Source organism: Morus notabilis, unplaced genomic scaffold, assembly GCF_000414095.1.
Source record: "Morus notabilis unplaced genomic scaffold, ASM41409v2 Scaffold75, whole genome shotgun sequence".
In the NCBI taxonomy this organism is placed as follows: Eukaryota; Viridiplantae; Streptophyta; class Magnoliopsida; order Rosales; family Moraceae; genus Morus; species Morus notabilis.
Genome location: NW_010361425.1, coordinates 30053 through 49388, shown reverse-complemented (window position 1 = coordinate 49388; position 19336 = coordinate 30053). Strand labels below are relative to the sequence as shown.

The 19336-nt window shown below is 31.2% G+C and overlaps 2 protein-coding genes across 4 annotated transcripts in view; both read right to left on the bottom strand.

The window, feature by feature from the left end:
- Window positions 1–3523, bottom strand: part of LOC21406546 — a 6060-nt gene extending 2537 nt beyond the window's left edge. Inside the window, exons 1-2 of one of the 3 annotated variants that reach the window (XM_024166490.1) lie at window positions 3374–3523; window positions 1928–2556 (exon numbers count right to left, since the gene is read on the bottom strand). In XM_024166490.1, the coding sequence (XP_024022258.1) occupies window positions 1928–2481 (554 nt within the window). In that variant the 5' untranslated portion in view covers window positions 2482–2556; window positions 3374–3523. Of the gene's footprint in view, window positions 1–1927; window positions 2557–3113; window positions 3188–3373 lie in introns of those variants that run through there. The other 2 variants (XM_024166491.1, XM_024166492.1) reach the window with 2 other exon arrangements.
- Window positions 3524–15328: 11805 nt separating this feature from the next.
- Window positions 15329–19330, bottom strand: LOC21406544. Its single transcript, XM_024166484.1, has 3 exons — window positions 19028–19330; window positions 17315–17395; window positions 15329–16112 (listed from the first exon to the last, which is right to left on the bottom strand). Exons 1-3 carry the CDS (start codon window positions 19184–19186, stop codon window positions 15699–15701), a joined length of 654 nt encoding a protein of 217 aa, XP_024022252.1. The 5' UTR covers window positions 19187–19330; the 3' UTR covers window positions 15329–15698.
- Between the last annotated feature and the right edge of the window lie 6 nt (window positions 19331–19336).

Genomic DNA, 19336 nt, shown 5'->3' with positions numbered 1-19336 from the left:
TACAACAACATATTATAATTATATTATAATTATAATATCATACTATTAAAATAATTATAAAGATTATAATAATATCATATTATTGGATAAAATAATAATATTAGAGTTATTAATATATTTATGATATTATTTGTTACAATATTATATTATATTATATTATATTATATTACGAGTTTGAATTTTAGATTGGAAATATTATAAATTTTAAATTTTATTAGGGGTATTATGGATATTATGAAAGTGTCATTAATTGTACTATGTTGATTCCTGCACAATTTAAAAGCTAAAGTTGTCTTTAGGCTGCTTTTGATTTTGGCTGTAGATTCTTAAAAAATTCTTTAAAAAGCACTTTTGAGGAGATTTACCAAACACTAAAATCAGCTTCTGCTACAAGCAGAAGCTGATTTTGAGATGAAAAAGCAATACCAAACTAAGCCAATATCTAACACCATACAACTCCTAAATTGACATTACTGTGACCATCGCCATCCCAGGCAAAGATTTCTCCAGCTACAAAAGTCTAAAATTGGTATAATCTATTGAACACAAATTCTCAACCAAACTTTTGTAAAAGAAAAAAAAATCTAGCTGAGGAAACTAATCCAAACACGACAAACTTTAAAAACTAATTTAGCTCCAGACCCCATGCTATTTAACTTAACAACCAGACGACACTAATCTTCAATCATACCATACATGGGTTTATAACTTAAAATACCAAATTGCCAAAGGATACGGAAAAGAAACAAGCAGTCATGTCTGTTGGTTTCGATTTAACCTGGTTGGGAAAATTTTGGCTTAAGATAAATGCTGAGACTTGGAATTTCAGAAATTTTAGTTAAATATGAGAATGCACAAGCTTGGATTTAAATTAGGTTACATTCTGGAACCAATAAAGCCTAATAAGAGTTTTTGATATTTAATTCATCCTCAGAAAATCTTACATAAGAGTGGAATTATTGTATATCTCTCCCCTTTTCTTTATTTTTTTCATTTCTTATTTGTTTCCCTAAGATATTCTCTCCTCTGAGCGAGTTAAAAGTCATAGGCTCTGTTTGGTGAGAAGGCAAAAAAATATATATATATATAAAAAAACAGAGAGGAGAGAGAGGCATATAACCTAGGTGAGGAAAATATAAAGAAGGGGAGCACCATATTCGTATTGAGTTTGGTATAGATTACCTTCCCCAATCTCCCCATATTTGAAGAGGCTAAAATTGGTTATTTGAAGGATGAAATCCCTCTCCAAATCCATTCTTTTTCTCTCCTACCAAACAACTAGCGATCCCAAAATCATTCGACTAATCCCTTCACCACTCTCCCTCCTTCCACTTTCACTCCTACAAACAAGCTCTTATGCTTCTCATCTCCTAACCTGCATCATTCCCTTACATTTTATCTATCTTTGTTCTTCTCTTCCCGCCCTCTTTATATTTGCATGAACCTTATAAAACATTGAGTTTGGAGGCATTCAGGGTAAAGCTTAAGATGTTTTATATGTCATTTGGAGGCCTCTTCTTGTAAGGAGAAACTCAACCTTTTCTCAACTCTAATAAGCTGGAAGGATCTTTTGCAACTTGGTCTGCTCTTCATGATTCGGAGCACTTCTGATTCTCCTTGCAATTTGTGCTTTTCATTTTTTTTTTACCCCTTTATTCTTTGTTCTTAAAATATTTTATTTAAAAAATAAAAACAAAAGAAAGTAAGAATAACAAGCTCAGCGAATTAATGGTCAATCTCACGTTACATGCACTTGAACAAACGGATTGAAAAAAACAAAACAAACAAACAAAACAAACAAACAAAACAAAACAAAACACACACACACACCAACAACAACAACAAATGTAACATCACTCCACACTTCAAGCATAAATAAATAAAGGGAAAGAATCAAAACCACATGAGATTTATAAGATTATCATACCTGGGCTCGAATTCCTTGATTTCAGCTAGTTCGATCCCACAAGCATCCGTCCATTGTACTTTCCTCCTTTCAGCATTATTGAGATTATCACTGCCGGCTTCACCAAGCCTTACACGCGCATTACCACTCTCAACAGAAGCTGAAGTACTGTTTGACGGTTTCTTCAAGCTACTTTTAAGAGAAACCTTTCTTGCATTACTATTGTTATGATCAGGATCATCTGTTTGATCTTTGCTCTTATCAGAAACGAGAGACCCTGGCAAGACGTCCTGCTGTTGGGCAGGGCCAACTTTAAGAGGAGATGGAGAGTCAAGCCCGGCGGAAGTGCGACCAAAACAGACAAAGGAAGCGCACCCGCGGGCAAGTCGATTCTTCGTGGAAGCCAGCTGGAGGTCAGGGTCAGATTCTTGGTCCACCAACTGGTACTGATTCCACGGCGAAACTCTCATGGGTTTGTCTTCGTTCTTCTGACCCAAGAAAAGAAGGGTCAGGCCTTTGCTATACCCGGACGCCGAAGAAGAGAAGAATCCTCCTCCTTCTACTGCCAATAACATTGGCTCTGCTCATCTGGGCACAGAAGATTATTGTCTATAACATTTGTCCTCACCCTGAAGAACCAAGCCACCTGCCTTTCATCCGTTCCAAAACTCACCATCAGAAAAGATATACATGTTTTGACATTGTGTTAAAACATAAATACATACGCAGACACGTGCATATATACATACACACACATGTAACAATTACAATGAAGTAATAAATAAATAAACATGAAAAATATGCAGGGTAGGACCATCACCCAAGATCCGGTGATATTAAATCTGATTTAGCAGTAATCACAGATTCAAATTGCATCCATTTTGCTAGGATTTTAAAAAGTGCACAAAATATATACTCAAGTTGAATATGAGAAAGAAGATCAACCCCGAAAAATAAAACATAACAAAAACGATTCTTTGTACTATTCTAATAGCTTTATCGAGAACTATTAGATTTGATCTTCGATGAATACCTATGTTTATGTCAACCATTAAAAACCTAGTTAAAGCTCCTATTTAATTCCTATGATTCATAATAATTAACAAAAAGAAAAATCTATACAAAAATAGTAATTAGTAATTCACTAGCAACAAATTAAACACCTAAAATCAAGAAAATATGAGCTAAATGACTCTAACAAGCACACCTTTTTCAGCAAATAACTTCCAATACTCGCTCGAAATCGGAAGAGAAAGATATAAAAAAATGACAGAAATGGAAATTTAAAGTCTGAATCACGAAATTCTCCAATAATAGAGCACAATGCGACTACTTGAGCAAAGTCTCGCAGCTCAAAAAGCAAAGAAAAAGTAAAAAATAAATGAAACAGAAAGTCCGGTTCTTTCATTTTACTTTCTGGCAATTTCTCGGGAACCAAACGCGGAGAATCAGATCAAAGAACATTACCTTGAAGCGAATCAAAATCCAGGAGGCGTAGAGAGAGAGATCTCCCGGCGATTCAGTCGGCTACTCCGATCGCGACTTGTAACGAAAAAACCAAAAAAGTCGCCGAGGAATTGGATTGGAGAGTGAAAAGAAAAGAAAAGAAAAAACCCAAAAAATAAATTATAAAAAAATAGGAAGAAAATAAGAAAAAAGATTGGGCTTTACTTATGGTTCGAATTATATAAAGGAAGGAAAGATAGGGATAGTCCCTCATCACGGCGCATGATAGCGATGGTCCCTTCTTTTTCTATTCTTTTAATTTTTAATTTTATAAGTTTTTGCTTTTTATTTTCCCCAAAAATCACTCCAAGAGTTTGTTTTTTTTTTTTTTTTTTAGAGCAAATCTCTCAAAGAGTTTGATTATAAGAAATTCTCGTAGATTGTTTTAACTGAGACGTTTTTTTTTTTTTTTTTTTTTAACACGTTTGGATTTATATTTGTATAAAAAAATGTTTAGATTTACATTTTTTTTCGCCGAGTTTTATGTTATGGGTGTTTAGGGATAAGATCACATAAATTAAGAGGTTAATCTTAATTCAATCTGTTACTTTTGATTGGAAAAATCTTTATATGTTACCAATACGTGAGTCCTTCAACTAAATATCAAGATTAATCTCATTTTCTTATCTCAGCGATTATTCTTTCATTTTTGTGACCATATAAATAGGAAAAAAATATTAAAAAAATTTATATAATTCACGTGATATTAAAATTTAATTAAAAGAACCGTACTCATTCTTCAACTAAATCCAATCAATCTCATTCACTTCGCTGATTCGAGTTTAGAATTCAAGTTTTTCTACAATAAAAAGCTCTCACAAACAATCACATTTAACTTTTTTACTACAGTAAAAAACTCTCACATAAAGTCACATCTCAACTCGAATTCTAAACTCGAATCAGCCAAATAAACGGGCCTAAAAATATCGAATTTCACAGATTGATGGCTTAGGCCTATTATTTAGGCATCCCAGTTCAAGACTATTCTATGCAAATTCTTCAGTATTCTCATAAGTCATAATTTCATTACAGACGAAATTACATGGATGTAATGTAATTGAAATTCGTAACTTTTCATCTATGCCACTGAACATAAATAGATTAGATATTTTTAAGTGAATTAAATAGTATGAATCTTTCCCAAAAAAAAAAAAGTAGCATAGATCTTAAATTTATACTACTAGATGATATAAATGTAAAAATGGCATTATTTAAGTGGTATTTTTGGATTTCTCCTTCCGTTATAAAACAAGGAAGTGAAAGCTAAACATTTGCGAGAGAAAAAAAAAGGTAAACAGTAATATATAAGAATTAAACGATGTAACAGTATATACTTATTGAAAAAAGTAAAGTTATTATATATAGAGAGATTAAAATATGTAACGAATATATGTATATAATATATAGTTCAGATTTATGAATTTTAAGAATTTGTGGATTTCAAGGATGGATAGCTTTCGGATTGAGATGTAAGATGTTTATTAAACATTCTACCAAAAAGGATGTTATATTAAACAAGTTGTGGTTTAAATTAAGAATAACACATTTGATTGGAAGAAACTCCTCACAGGTACTATTTTAGGATCGAATGTATTCTAGATTTATGATAAATTAAAATATATATTTTTTTTTAATGAAATGGAAGGAGGTTCAGTTTTTTTACTTGATGTGCGGCTCCGTTCATTTCACCGATTCGAGTTTTGTTACAGTAAAAAACTCTCAGAAACAATCACGTCTAACTTTTTTGCTACAGTACAAAATTCTCACATAAAGTCACATCTCAACTCAAATTAAAAATTCAAATCAGCGAACTAAACTGGCACAAGTTCTCAATTTACATCGATATTGTTATATTCTTAATTATATTCTAAAAGATTAACTTATTAAAAAGAATAACATTCTCAATTTCATGTCTAATCAATACAGTATTTTGTTCCACATTTCCAACAGCTGCCAAAAGAAATATATAGATAAATTCATGTCGTTACCAAATAGCAAAGCTATTAGGGTGACCTAGATTCACTTCCCAAAGTTTTTTTTTTTTTTTTTTGAATCCACTTCCCTAAGCCTTTGATGAGTATTCCTATTATATCCCTGCAAGTTTTGACCTTTATTTAAATTCACTCAATCATTCCTTAACTGCAAGAGACCCTTTAGGTCCCGTTCTTTTCGCTGATTCGAGTTTAAAATTTGAGTTTTGCTACAGTAAAAAAATTTTAAAAACAGTCACATCTAACTTTTTTGTTACAATAAAAAAGCTCTCGCACAACATCACATCTTAACTCGAATTAAAAACTCAAATAAAATTAGGTTTATTTCTCAAAATTTGTTGGCAATGAAATTATTATAGAATTAAATAAAAATAATTAGGTACTTTAAATTCCTTGTATGATAATCAGCAGCGGGTTAAATATGTTTAACTCATTGCTTAGTTTGACCTCAACAAAATAGCATATAATAAGTAGTTTTTTTTTTTTTTTTTGGTTCTTAAAAGAATATAACAGACACAATCTTTAATTAAAACTGTGTTTTTATATGAGCAAACATAACTGTTATAACATATATATCCTTGTGATGATGCATTATAAAAGTCCAAGCCAATCGCTCTCGCCTTGCGCGCGCATGTGGTGGTGTATGATAATAGCATACTCTCATCCACACATAAATAATATGGCATATTTATATTCACTAATAAACTACTTGGCTTGCTTATTTTTTTCGAGACAACACAAAGAACATCCAATCTCCTGACTGGTATAATTTCAAGCAAAATAAGTAACAGGGAGCTAACATAAATCTTTGGGATCAGAGACTACGGTCATCATGTTTGGAATTGATTCTGTTTTTATTTTTTACTTTTAAAAAAAAAATAAAATAAGAACGTTTCTAAAACGGTGTTTGGCGTAATTAAAATTAAAAAAATATAGAAATGAAAATAATTTTTTAGTTTAGTGTAAAATGAGATAGAAATGAAAAATGACTTTTAGTTATTTTTTATTTTTTATTCTCGTTTTCTCCTCTCTCGAGCAGAGAGAAAGAGACAGAGACATTAATGAGTTTTTTATACTGAAAACAATCTCTTGATAAAATTACTAAACACATTTTTAAAAATAATTTCTGTCTGAGATTAAAAACGTTTTAATTTTTATTTACATACTAAAAAAATAAAATTATTTTGAAATTAGTTTTAAACGCGCCATGGACTTTTCTTAGGTTATTTGGGAATTTAACCCTTAAACATAATTCTTTATTGTAATCGTTTCAAATTACTCGTTGCACGATTCTTGATAAAAATCCAACAAAGGTGAACTTCCGTTCGATCAAGTCTCCCAAGTCCCAATAAAATAAGCACACCAAAAGCTAAGAACTTTCGTAAAACATCTTTAGTCAACAACAAAATAATGGAAGCCACATAAAATATGCAAAATGTGCAGCACACCAAAACTTTAATTATCACTCTTTTTTTTTTTTTTTTTTTTTAAAAAATCTGAAGAATGCGGCAAGTTGTGATGAATCAAGTGCCTTTCATTGATTATATGATCACCCTGAAAAAACAAAAGTAACTTTAGTATATCTTTTAACAAGTTTTTAGCCATTAGTTCCCTTTCCCATTAGAAAAAAGCTACTTCTCATCATGCAGAATAGTTATTTACAGCCAAAAAAAGCTTACCCATGGCTTTAATCTATTTATAGAAACTCAATTGAAAATAATTATTGTTAATCTTACGGGCGCCCCTAAATTGTAGAGTCAGTTTTAATTTACCTTATAAACTTTAAGAACTATCATTTTGACTATTAAATTTTGAATTAATCTCACTTAAATCTCGTTATTAGAAATTTTGTTAAAATCAAGCTGAAAAGGGGGTTAAGTGTGACCGTGTGATATTTTTCTATTTATTTTTAACAAAATTTCTAATAAAAATACCACGTGATTGCACTCTTTCTTTTTCGGTATACTTTTAATTGAAATTCTAATAAAGAGGATTTAAGTTGGACAAATTTAAAATTCATGACGCAAAGTGATAGTTTTTAAAATTCGACGACTAAACTAGAAATGGCCCCAAATTTAGGAGATACTAATGAGGATAATCCAAAGAATTAATACACAAAAGTTGTACGGTACCAAAGGTGGAAACTTAAATGGTGTGTTTGGAACTCGTTTAAAATGATTTTGTTTTTTGTATGAAAATGGAAATGAAAACATTTTGAATCTTATACAAAATTATTTTTAAAAATGTGTTTGATAGTTTTATCAAGAGATTGTTTTTAGTATAAAAAAATCAATTAAATCTATTAATGTCTCTCTCTCCTCGAGAGTGGAGAAAACGAAAATAAAAAATGAAAAACGACTAAAAGTAATTTTTTATTTTCAATCTCAGACAAAAATTATTTTTAAAAATGCATTTAATAGTTTTATAAAGAGATTGTTTTCAGTATAAAAAATCTATTAAATCCATTAATGTCTCTCTTTCCTCGTGAGAGAAGAAAACGGAAACAAAAAATGAAAAACGACTAAAAGTCATTTTTCATTTTCAATATCAGACAAAAATTATTTTTAAAAATGCGTTTGGTAGTTATATTAAGAGATTATTTTCAGTATAAAAAAACTCATTAAATCCATTAATGTTTATCTCTCCTCAAGAGATGAGAAAACAAAAACAAAAAAATAAAAAACGACTAAAAGTCATTTTTCATTTCTCTCTCATTTTATACTAAACTAAAAAATTATTTTCATTTCCGTTTTTTATCTTTAATTGTATCAAACGTCGTTTCTCTCTCGTTTTTATTTTTTCTTTATCAAAAAATGTGAAAAGCAAAAATAAAAATAACTCTAAACACAGCCAAAATGTCTCTAGAACTCCCCTGTCTAGGAAAATCAAAACTCAAACTCAATTGCATTACCTAATTCTTTTGTTTGACTAACTATATATCTATCCAACAATTAATCTTTACACATTACCTAAGTTGTTGAGATTTTTAAGAACTATCAGGTGGAGTGAAAGGAACAAAGTAGCTTGTATAGTGACTTTTTTCTCTCTCTTTTTAATAGTAGCGTGCCAAAAATTATAGGGTTTTTCTCATTTTCAGTGGTAGAGTCAGAAAAAATTTTTAGGGGGCGGGATTAATATGTCAAAATTTTAAACTTAAACTGTCAGTGTGACTATCTTTTTAAACTCTTTTTCTCTTCTATTATCTTCTTTTGTATATGTAAACCTTTTTCTTTCTTATTTCAAATTAATCAAGTTTGTAATTGAGTTCAATTAACTTTTTAAAGCCTACTATCTACAAAATTATGCACTTATACAGTAGTGTAGTTGATTTTTTTATTTGATGGTTTTAAATTTCATTTATAGTATATTTAAAAATCAAATTTTAAGGTATAAGTGAAACTTTTAAAATAAATAATAAAAGATGGGTAAACTTAACAGTAAAAAATTTAAAGGAGAATAGAAACTTTTTAAATAAATTATATGTAAAAATGCAATCAAATTTTTTTTGGGGCGATTCATAAACTAAATTATAAAACATCTTCTTTTTGGGTCTAAAGTGGCTCCGCCCCTACTTATTTCTATACTTCTTATTTTGAAGTTATTAAAAAAATCATAACTTGTATTTTATATTGTATCATGATTTATACTTATGAATTTCCAATTTATACTCAAATCTTATACTTTCTTGATTAATGCTCAATGTTAAACTTAAGGGAGAAAACGTAGACGGCGTTACGAAAAAAAATAATAAGTACAAATAAACCAAAAAAAAACCCCAAAATGTAAAGGACATAAAAGAATTTTCTCATAGTCAAAGTTAACCCTTAACCAAAAAAAGGTAAGGAGGTAACATAAATTTGGAATGCGAAATTATAACTGTTATCTAATCCAAAATATAACGTAAAATTTGATAACTACAAAATGTCGGTCACAAATTTATATAAAAAAAAACAAAAAACAAAAATTAAATGGATAGACGTAAAATAAGAGTCAAATTAATATTTCCAACCAACCATATAAATTAACTATTGGACATAAGAACTATACAAAAGTAGCATGAATGAACTTTAGCTTATACGCACACATACACTTGGCTTAATCAACTATCAACTATTATATAAGTCTAAAGGAAACTATCAACTATTTTTGTATCAAGATATAATTTCTTAGGGTATGTCAAACTAAAGTTTAATCAGTCCTTAATTAAGTTATGTTAATATATACATATACACATTAGTCAAAATGAAATCATATTGTGATTACAGGTATAATTTATCAATAATTTCACACTTAACTCCACTATAATTCTTTATTGTAAGATTGAATCATAGTTTAAATACTTTTGCTGCAATGTTTTCTTTCATAAAAACTATAAATTTCAATTAAAACCTCATGTTCAAACCTACCGACCAAACAACGTGGCAAAATTCAAAACCTCATGTTCCTTAAACTCTTCAACTTAATAATTCATTTAAGCTCAAATAAACCCATTTATATGATTTTTATAGTTTTAAATGTAAATAAGACAATTAAGTTAATTAACAACCCACATAGATTAATAAGAAGCACATGGATAGTTTGTTTTTCTTTTATAAGGACATGCATGATTGGATTTCCTTTTTATTGAGGATTTAGGGGACACACCCCCATAATCCCTGCCCTTGAAGAATAAAATTCAACCATTAAAATATTAATTCACACAAAGAAAAAGAAAGTGAAACACAAACACACAAATATATATTAATTTATGTGCTTCTTGTTATGCATACTAGTAATGACTCTGTCATGCATGCGCGCGGATAATTGCTATTATGCAAAAACATAATAGTTTTGTCAGATAAAAAATAATTAAAAATAATTATTTTCACATGTATATTCAAATTATTTGTACTTTTTTTTTTTTTTTTTTTGTCTTTTCTCTCCACATTTACATAAAAGACCTCTCCCATAGACAACGTTAGACAGAGAGCTAGCATTTAATAAAATTTTGGGATGGCTAGCTTTCATTGTTGTACTATTTGATATATAATTGTTTCAAACAAAATGTTACACTTCTAAAAAAAAATGTTAGATATGACCACAATATTATATTCTATATTATCAAAATAGCTTTCAATACTTATTTTAATTTGGTTGGGGTTGAAGCGTCGTGAAGGTTTGAAAAGGCAAATTTTCATAAAATTGAGCAAATTATGAGGTAATATATAGTTTATATGTTGATACACGCTATAAAGATTTGATTGTTAACTTTACTGGTTTTTTAAATAGAAATTGGTTTCGAGAATCAAATCAATTATTGCACGTTTATAATATCCTTGGACACATAGATATCTCGTGCTTCTTCTTCTTATTATTATTTTTTAAAACTTAGACTTGGGCAAAGATTTACCACTAAACTAGTAAAGATTGTATTATGTATATATAATAATAGAAATAAGAATAATGATAATGATAACAATATAGCGGCGGCAATAATAATAATAATAATAATAGTATTATTATTATTATTAATTATTATTATTATTATTATTATTAAAGATAAATCAGCTTATTAAATTTTGCACAATAACATATTACGTATGTTAGGTACTCAAATTTAATAGTTAAAGAAAACAATATTCAATGAGTAATGTTAGAGATATATGACCATCAACTCGGCATCCTTTTAATAGAGATGTTATTACTTTTATGGTTTTCTCGTATAAAAAAAAAAATCAAGTGTCAAATAACTTTAAGTGGTATAAAGAAACATGAATAATAAGATTTGAATTTGTCTTCAACATATTAGAAATCAATGAATACAAAATTAGTACGAAATTAATTTCCACTTGTGCCCACTCCCATGATTATATTTATAAATTATAAAAAATAGTTATAGTGCTATTTTAAAAGGAGAAGAAAAAGAAGAAAGCAACTAACGAAATTTTTTAAAAAAAATGCAATTAACGAACTATTTGAGATCGGGTCATGGACAACTAGCTCTATACTTGGATCACTCTCTTAGCCTTTTTAACTCTATTTTCTTTTTTATTGAGAGCAACTATAATTATGCTAATTATTTTATATTTTTAACTAAAATAATTAATAATTTAATTTTTTTTTGCTCTAACCATTAGCTAAATAGTTAGCTATTTTAGAGAAAATTTTTCACATTAACTAAATATAGCTAGCATAAAGTGACTAGCCATTTCATTTTATGTATTATTTTATTATTTTAATTATAATAAATGCAAAGATTTTTTTGTTCATTCAATAAAATTATTTATATTTTAAAGTCAATAAATATTATAATAATTTATATTTAGTTAAAATAAGAAGTATAGTTGGAATGACTCACTAAAAAATTACTAATTAAAATAATTTTTTAACCATTTTAATTATAATTTACTTAGAGATGCTTTTAATTTATTCGTAAATTGGTCTCATTAATATGAATATATGGATGTGTATTGTATATACATGTATATATTATATCATGGAATCGAGAATATACTCAACACTTTTTCCCTTTGGAAAGCGTGCTTCTTTGTGGTTCCCTTCAATATTGAAAAGCTCAATTATTTGCCTCAAAAAATTGCAGTTTGCACTTTGCACTGAGTTTACCAAAGTAATTAACTTTAAGTTTGGAAAAAGGGCTTACATATGTAATGCCACCGTTGCCTTTGGGAATTCAAATAATGATGGTTTTGTTGCCCAATGAAGATGAGCACATGTTGGATTAATGATTGAATGGTCAAAAGAGTACATGTTGGATTATTTTAGCTCTCTTTTTTCATTAATAGGTGTATTATTTATATAAGACTTCTTAATATGAGATACTGAATTATGGAGAGAGAGAGAGCAGAAAACGACTAAAGTCATGAAATATGATGGGGGGCATCTTAACGACGGAAGCCTGTTTAGTTAGTTGAGTTGAGATGTGATTTTATATGAGAACTTTTTACTGTAGTAAAAAAGTTAGATGTGACTGTTTCTTAGAACTTTTTACTGTAGCAAAACTCAAATTCTAAACTCAAATCGGTGAAATGAACGGGACCTTAATTCCTAATATGATTGTGATTTGTGGGGAACTATGAAGTACAAGAGGTCGTGACTTGTAACGGCGTCACTACGCCTTATGGGGACATTCAAATGGTTCCAAATTCCGTCGGGGCCCAACTCGGCGGATGCAAGTAAATGAGGATTTTTTGAGTTCGAGCTGTGAAAAAGAAATGGAAATCCGTTAATAAAAAATCGATAAATTGATTATGCACGTGTGTGACACGTGCTTCTAATTAGTTAATGCTATTAGGATTCAAAATTTTAAGTGGGGTTTTCTTAATATTTTCCACATTTTTAGTTTATGCTGCCATTATGTATTGGAACTTGCAAGAGTAGGATGTACATACAATTAGTAAGTTTTCTGAACATTTGATATTATCAAATGAAAAGTACATATGCAAAATTGATAGAATATAATATAAATTTGAAGGTTCAAAATAGAGCTATATTTTTTTAATATCCTATTACAGAATACACATTTATCTTTGCCCCTCACAATAAAAATGGTCTTCCACCCCTTGAAAAAAAAAAAAAAGGGGGTCTTCCGTCAACTACAACTAATGTAAACTTTATGACGATTCAGGACTTATGTAAACCGTTTTGACAATGGTTTGAAATTGCTGTTTGACTAAGATTGACTGGTTGTAAGAAAGAGTTGTGGTCTTGAATGCGAGAGGTTTTACGACAAATTTTTTTTTTTTTAAATTGTCATTAAAATTGTGTGACTTTTTATGATGATTTTCAAACCTCTAAGAAATAAAAAAATATTTTAGCTAAAATTAATTTTCTTCCTTCGAAAATAGAATTGTCTACTAACAAGCTCATGATCATTCACAAAACAAAAACATGTGGTCCTCAAAAGCAAGTCCAAAGAAAATAACTCATCATCATGTTAGCAAGGGTTTTCAGTACAATGACTCCTCTGGACTTGTCAAAGCTTTAGCACTTTCTCCCAAACTTATAATTTTGATGATTAAACCCCTTAACTTCCTTAATTGTTATAGTTAATCCCATTTTACAAACGGCTGTTAAAAATCTCACAAAAATAGACGTGTACGAGTCTGTGTGTCTATTTCGCGGATGATTTTCATTTATATTTTTATGAACGATTTTCATAAAGTGTTTTTTTCTTATATTCTCACGGATGATTTTCATTTATATTTTTATATTTTTTATACAATAGTGGTCAAACTCATACTCTCTTACATTTCTTCCTCATCTCGTGTTGTTTGACCTAATAATCGACCTCGCCGGCCGGAAGTTTAAACCAAGCATCGTTGCCCTAGTTCATGTTAAACAGGGGGTCCACCATGGTCCGTGGGTCATATAAGGTAGTCTGCCTTTGTCACGTATGAAGCGGAATTGTAGAGGGCAACTTGATTATGGAACGGCAAAAGCATCAATCATTTCGTTGGACCCAAACCCAAAAATGCTTGTGTCTGTCAAGGCCATGTGAAAGAGAAATTGCTCCAATTGCAATTTGAGCGTAAAAGGGTTAGAATCCATATCATTGTCTGGTATCTTAGAGGATTGAAATTGTTTTCTTTTTCTTTTTGTTTCCTTTTCTTTTTTTCCTTTGTTTGTTGGGGATAAGAAAGCATTAAGAGGACTGAAATTGTTACCGAGATGATCAGTTTATAAGGGCACTCGCATAACATTTATCTTTCTTTTTCTTCCATCATTTCTTAGTTTTCCAGTTTCCCAATTCCCAGCAATTCTTATATACAACAATAGCGATTATGGGCCTGTTTGTAACGTTTTTCACGTTTTTTAAGAAGAGAAAAATGCAAATACTTTGAAGATCGTGTTTGAAGGAAATCGTACAAAAACGAAAAATGAAAACGGTTTTGTATTTATCCCAAAAAGTTAAACGTTTCTGAAAACGCTTTCAAGTCGTTTTTATTTTTTCCTTTTCATTTTCTCAAATTTCTACTTCTTCCCATTCTCTTCTCTCTCTTGTCTACCATCAACGCCGGCAACCGTCCGTCGGTGTCCGCCACCACGCGGTGAAATTTGGGGGGGGGGGGGAATTGGATCCTCGGAATCTCAACTTTTAACCATTTGCTTTAAAAACAAGTCGTGACGAGATCTTAACCAGCCTCTCAATTACCTTTATGTCCACAAGACTATCATCAACCGCAAGAACATGAAGCTCTGACGGCGAGTCGCCAGAAACTTCAACGTTTTCTGGTAATTTTGGCCGGAGAACTTTATCCCCCGCCGCCATAATCGCCTTAACTCAAATGGGTATTGGAAAAAATGCCGCAAAAAGAAAAACCCACTTCCACAAATCCACAAAAACTCCAAAAAATGCATATGGGATTTTTTTTTTTTTTTGGCAATAGTGATAAGATATAGTAATAGTAGTAATATGAGCTAAAATGGGGTTGTGAGTTGTGAGTTGTGACTTGTGAGGACTTTATAGACTGGGGGTGTTTGTACGAAAATGGGGAAGCTTTGGTCAGTTTGATGTTTTGTTGTCGTTTTTGATATTTTGTTGTCGTTTTTCAAATTAAGATAAAGTTTTTATTTTGTTTTATTTTTATTTTTAAGATTTTTCTGAAGTGAATTGATTTTTGGGATTTAATTTGTAGTGACTATTGTGGAGAGTGGGAATTGGTTTTATTTTAAATACTATTACATATTTTTAAAAATTAAACTACCAAACGCAGTTTCAGTTTTTCTTAAAACTGAAATCAATCTCTGAATAAAACTACCAAACGCATTTTCAGAAATAATTCTAAAATGAAAATTAAAACGTTTTCATTTCCATTTCATACAGAAAACAAAATCATTTTGAAACCAATTCCAAACACAACCTATGTGACGAAATCTTCCACTACAATACTTTCTATTTGCATTAGTTTAATGTCACACAAAAACATAAACTAGTAATTATAGTACTTTTATTACCCAAGTTCCGTAGCACTTGTCATGTGTGAAACATAACAGATTTACAGCGATAAACAAGAGTTCCTAAGAAAACGCAGGAGTACCTAGTAAAACATATCCAAAAACCAAAAGGAAACCACAGGCATACAAAAGCACTTTACTTGCAGAAGACATAGAGGACCGCAAAGAACAGCCAGAGCAAATTCATAATTTATATACTGCATTACCACTTACTTCTATGGCATTCTGACATCACCGGAATTCGGAACTGCAAGAAACATCACAACCGTGCCTTCTAATAATTCTTTCGAGTCCTTCGACATGCACATTGCAAAGGTCAGCGTTCAAAATCTGTGCATTTTTCAGTAGTTGGAATCCTGAGCAGGGCTATCTGCGTGCATGTCCATTGACGAATCATTGGAACTAGGGGGATTCGAATCCCTATTTTGGGGCTGAAGAAAGTTGGGTTCGTTGTTCCGGGGTCCGTTTCCCGAGGACAGACTGCTGTTTGGATAGTATCCTCTTTCCTGAGAAATGTGATAGTGCTGAAGACTCCGGCGAACAGGACTTGACAACGCATTAGAGAAGACTGAATTCTTGGATTGATGATCACAGTGCTCAGTATGGACTCTCTGTCCAGCATTTGTTGGAACAGACGAGCCTGAAGAAACTGGGAAACCCGAGTTTGTCGAATGCATAGGGGCTTGAGTGTGCTGATTTTGAGCAAGCACTCTAGGGGACATCGATGGCTCCTCTCCGCAATAGTCCAGCTCATTCTGCATGGGGACTAGAACTCTATAACCTTTCTCATGTATGGTAATGGTAGAAACAACTAGAATAAAAGTACAAAGCAAGCATCCATTATAGAGTACCCCATTCGTAGCTATAATTTAATAAACCACTAAAAATATGGGGTCCGCAGAGATTAAGAAGCAATAAAGAAAATACATAATTTGTTACTGTATAACGAATAAGAGGGATCGTGAGTTTAACTTTTTCTTCATATACATAACCCCAGATAACAAAATAGCCTAATGTTTTCTCAGAAAACAGACCTGCTCCAGTTGCAAGGTAGAGAGTAAACTGATGAACAATCAAAGTTAATGCAAAGTGATCAAGTTCAGGTTGCTACTGAAATCAGAGTCAGACTACTAAAGCCGAATGTTTTGTAAAACCAAAGGCTCCAAGCTGGCCTAGAAAACATCAGACATCATTTTTTTGTACCCAAAAATATGAAATTATCCCAATAACTCGTTATGTGAAAGGTAGGAGCAGCACAATAGTTTCCAATGAAACAGATTAAAATAATCAATTGTGATTTAGACGTTGCCAATATAACTTATTTTCTATTCAAGTTGTTTTTTTTAATCAAAAGTTGCAACAGTCAATATATGAACAAAGGTAAACTACAAAAAACCTTTTCCTAGTTTTGGCACATCCGTCTCTCTACTTATGATAATTAGCAATATACCCTTCAGATTTGAATTTTTATAGATACCCCTAGTGGTGGTATTGGAAGGAAAAAGAAGGGCGTAAAAAGACATTGTCAATACTAACAAAAACTGTAATACAGTAAGGCATCGTTCATTTCACCGATTTGAGTTTTCAGTTTTAGGTTTCTACAGTAAAAAGCTCTCAGAAAATATCACATTTAACTTTTTTTGCTACAGTGAAAAGCTCTCAAAAAATGTCACATCTCAGCTCGAATTGAAAACTTGAATCCGCGAAGTGAACGAGGCCTAAGTTTGCGAAATTTGCCCTTGACAGAAATTCAAACGAAGAGAAAGGTTAGAAACTTAAGGTCTACAGGAGCCTATGAAAATTTGTAGCACCACCAAGATATGACTTAACTATATGACACCATTTAATCACATGTATCATTGCTCGTATGCTGGACACTGATTTAATGAGCAAACAGAAAATAACATACTATAAATAGATAAGATAGGAGACAGAGGTAAAAGAATAGGCAACAAACTTGAAGGTAATTCAGTATATCAATTGTCGCCACTCTGGATCCTCCTTCTTGTTGTCTACAGATCCATTGATAAAGTTTTTCCTAAGGGGCATAATACAAGGCCACATTAGTAAACCTCAAACCGCAGCAGGACTAATGCATATATACACATTAAAAAAAGAAAAAAAAAAAAGATAACTAATAAGGTCATTTTTTATGATTCAACCAAAGGTCCAAAGATACTATACACAAATATGGCTTAAATTATTGCAGGCTTAGGAAAAGACCCACAGAACAACACTAGAACAAATAAAAAGCTAAACTGACATCCTCAAATTTCCAAAAACTAATTGTTTACATTAAAATACCATGTGGGAACAAACCACAAGCCTGACCACTCAACCAGCACCCTAAAACTTGGACCTCATAGCATGTTAACAATGAATCAGGCAATTCGGTTGTCCATTTTATTATTGTTGTATGTTGCTTATCATCTTAACTCGTAGGTTTTAGGATTGTTACAGCCAAAAAATAGTTCGAGTATTCATAGTACTTAGTAGTAAACAATATAAAAAAAAATGTAAAATTCTCTTTTTTAACCTTTTTCTTTAACTCTTTAGAATGTAGATGCTTACTCTACAGACTTGAAGCTTATTGGGAAGCAAAAAAAGGAGAAAAAAAGTGTGAAGGACTGACAAAAGGCTATGTCAGAAAATCAAAGTTAAAGGAAAATTATGCATGTAATAAAGAAAGTTCCACTAGCAAGAGTTCTACAAGAGTGATGAGTGATGACCAGATGTTAAATAGATTCCAAGATGATGGACCCATAAAAAAAAAGATGTGCTTTTGCTCTGAGGCTGTAGCATAGAATAGAAAAAAAAAAAAAAACCCCATGACTTTCAATTGCGTGTTCAAAAATTCTACTAAACAAGACAACAGGTACAACAGTTCTTTTTATAATGCAAACAAAATCAAGAAAGATATAATATGACATCCACACTGACACCAGAGCGTCGAACCTTAAGAACATATAGTACGTTGAAGTTTGATACTGAAAAAGTTAAAATGAAAATCTCTTTATAAAACATGTTTTAAACTTGTTTAGGTAAGTCACAATTATTGAGTGAAAATAAGTGATTTGGCTTGCAATATCTCCATTCTTTAATTTACTATAGGTGGTACAGATTGGAAAATAGAAACACGGCAGCTATAGCTGCATCCTGCTAGAAAACAACCACACCATACAATGTCTTTAACAGTCGAAATGTGACAACGACAAACAAACAAAAAAAAATCAGTTATATGGCAAAGACTACAGAGAAGCAATTTCCCCGTTATAGCATATACAATGCTAAGCATTCAACACCTATGTATCCCATTGCCAAAGCACTCAAGTGTACAGATAAAATCCTTTAAGAAAAGGAATTCTTAAATCGAAAAACCTTCCACAACTTGACATCTATTTCAATGCTTCCAGAATATATTTTTCTCCAAGAATTATCACGACTCTCACTCAACACACAACTTAATAACTTCTAAGTTCAAACTTCTAACTAATTCCAAAAAAGGCAATTCAACACGAAACAATCCGAATTCAGCAAGTAAACAACAATACAAATTCCAAACACAGAAGTTCTAATATATGTATCTTCAACAGCAAAAAGGTACTAAATTTAATCCGATCCTCGACGATAATAATGATTAATGATTAAAGAGAGAACAAAAACAACATACAAGGGAATGGCGTTCGCCAGCTTGGAAGGAGAGCTTTTGGTGGTTCATGGCCTGAGTGTAGAGCTGAGACAGGGAATTGGCGGCGCCGCAAAACGAGGCGTACATGGTCCGATCGACCTCGTCAAGGCTTGTGGCGATCGACTTCCTCTTCTTCCCCATGTCTGACCTCCGATAATCTCAAACCCTAGACTTTGTCAACGATTTTCTGGTTAAACCGAGAGAAAAAGCCTGGATTTTACCGTGATTGAAGACGATGAGGAAGATGGAGGATAGAGAAGCGAATACAGAAAATCGTTGGGGAAAATTTGA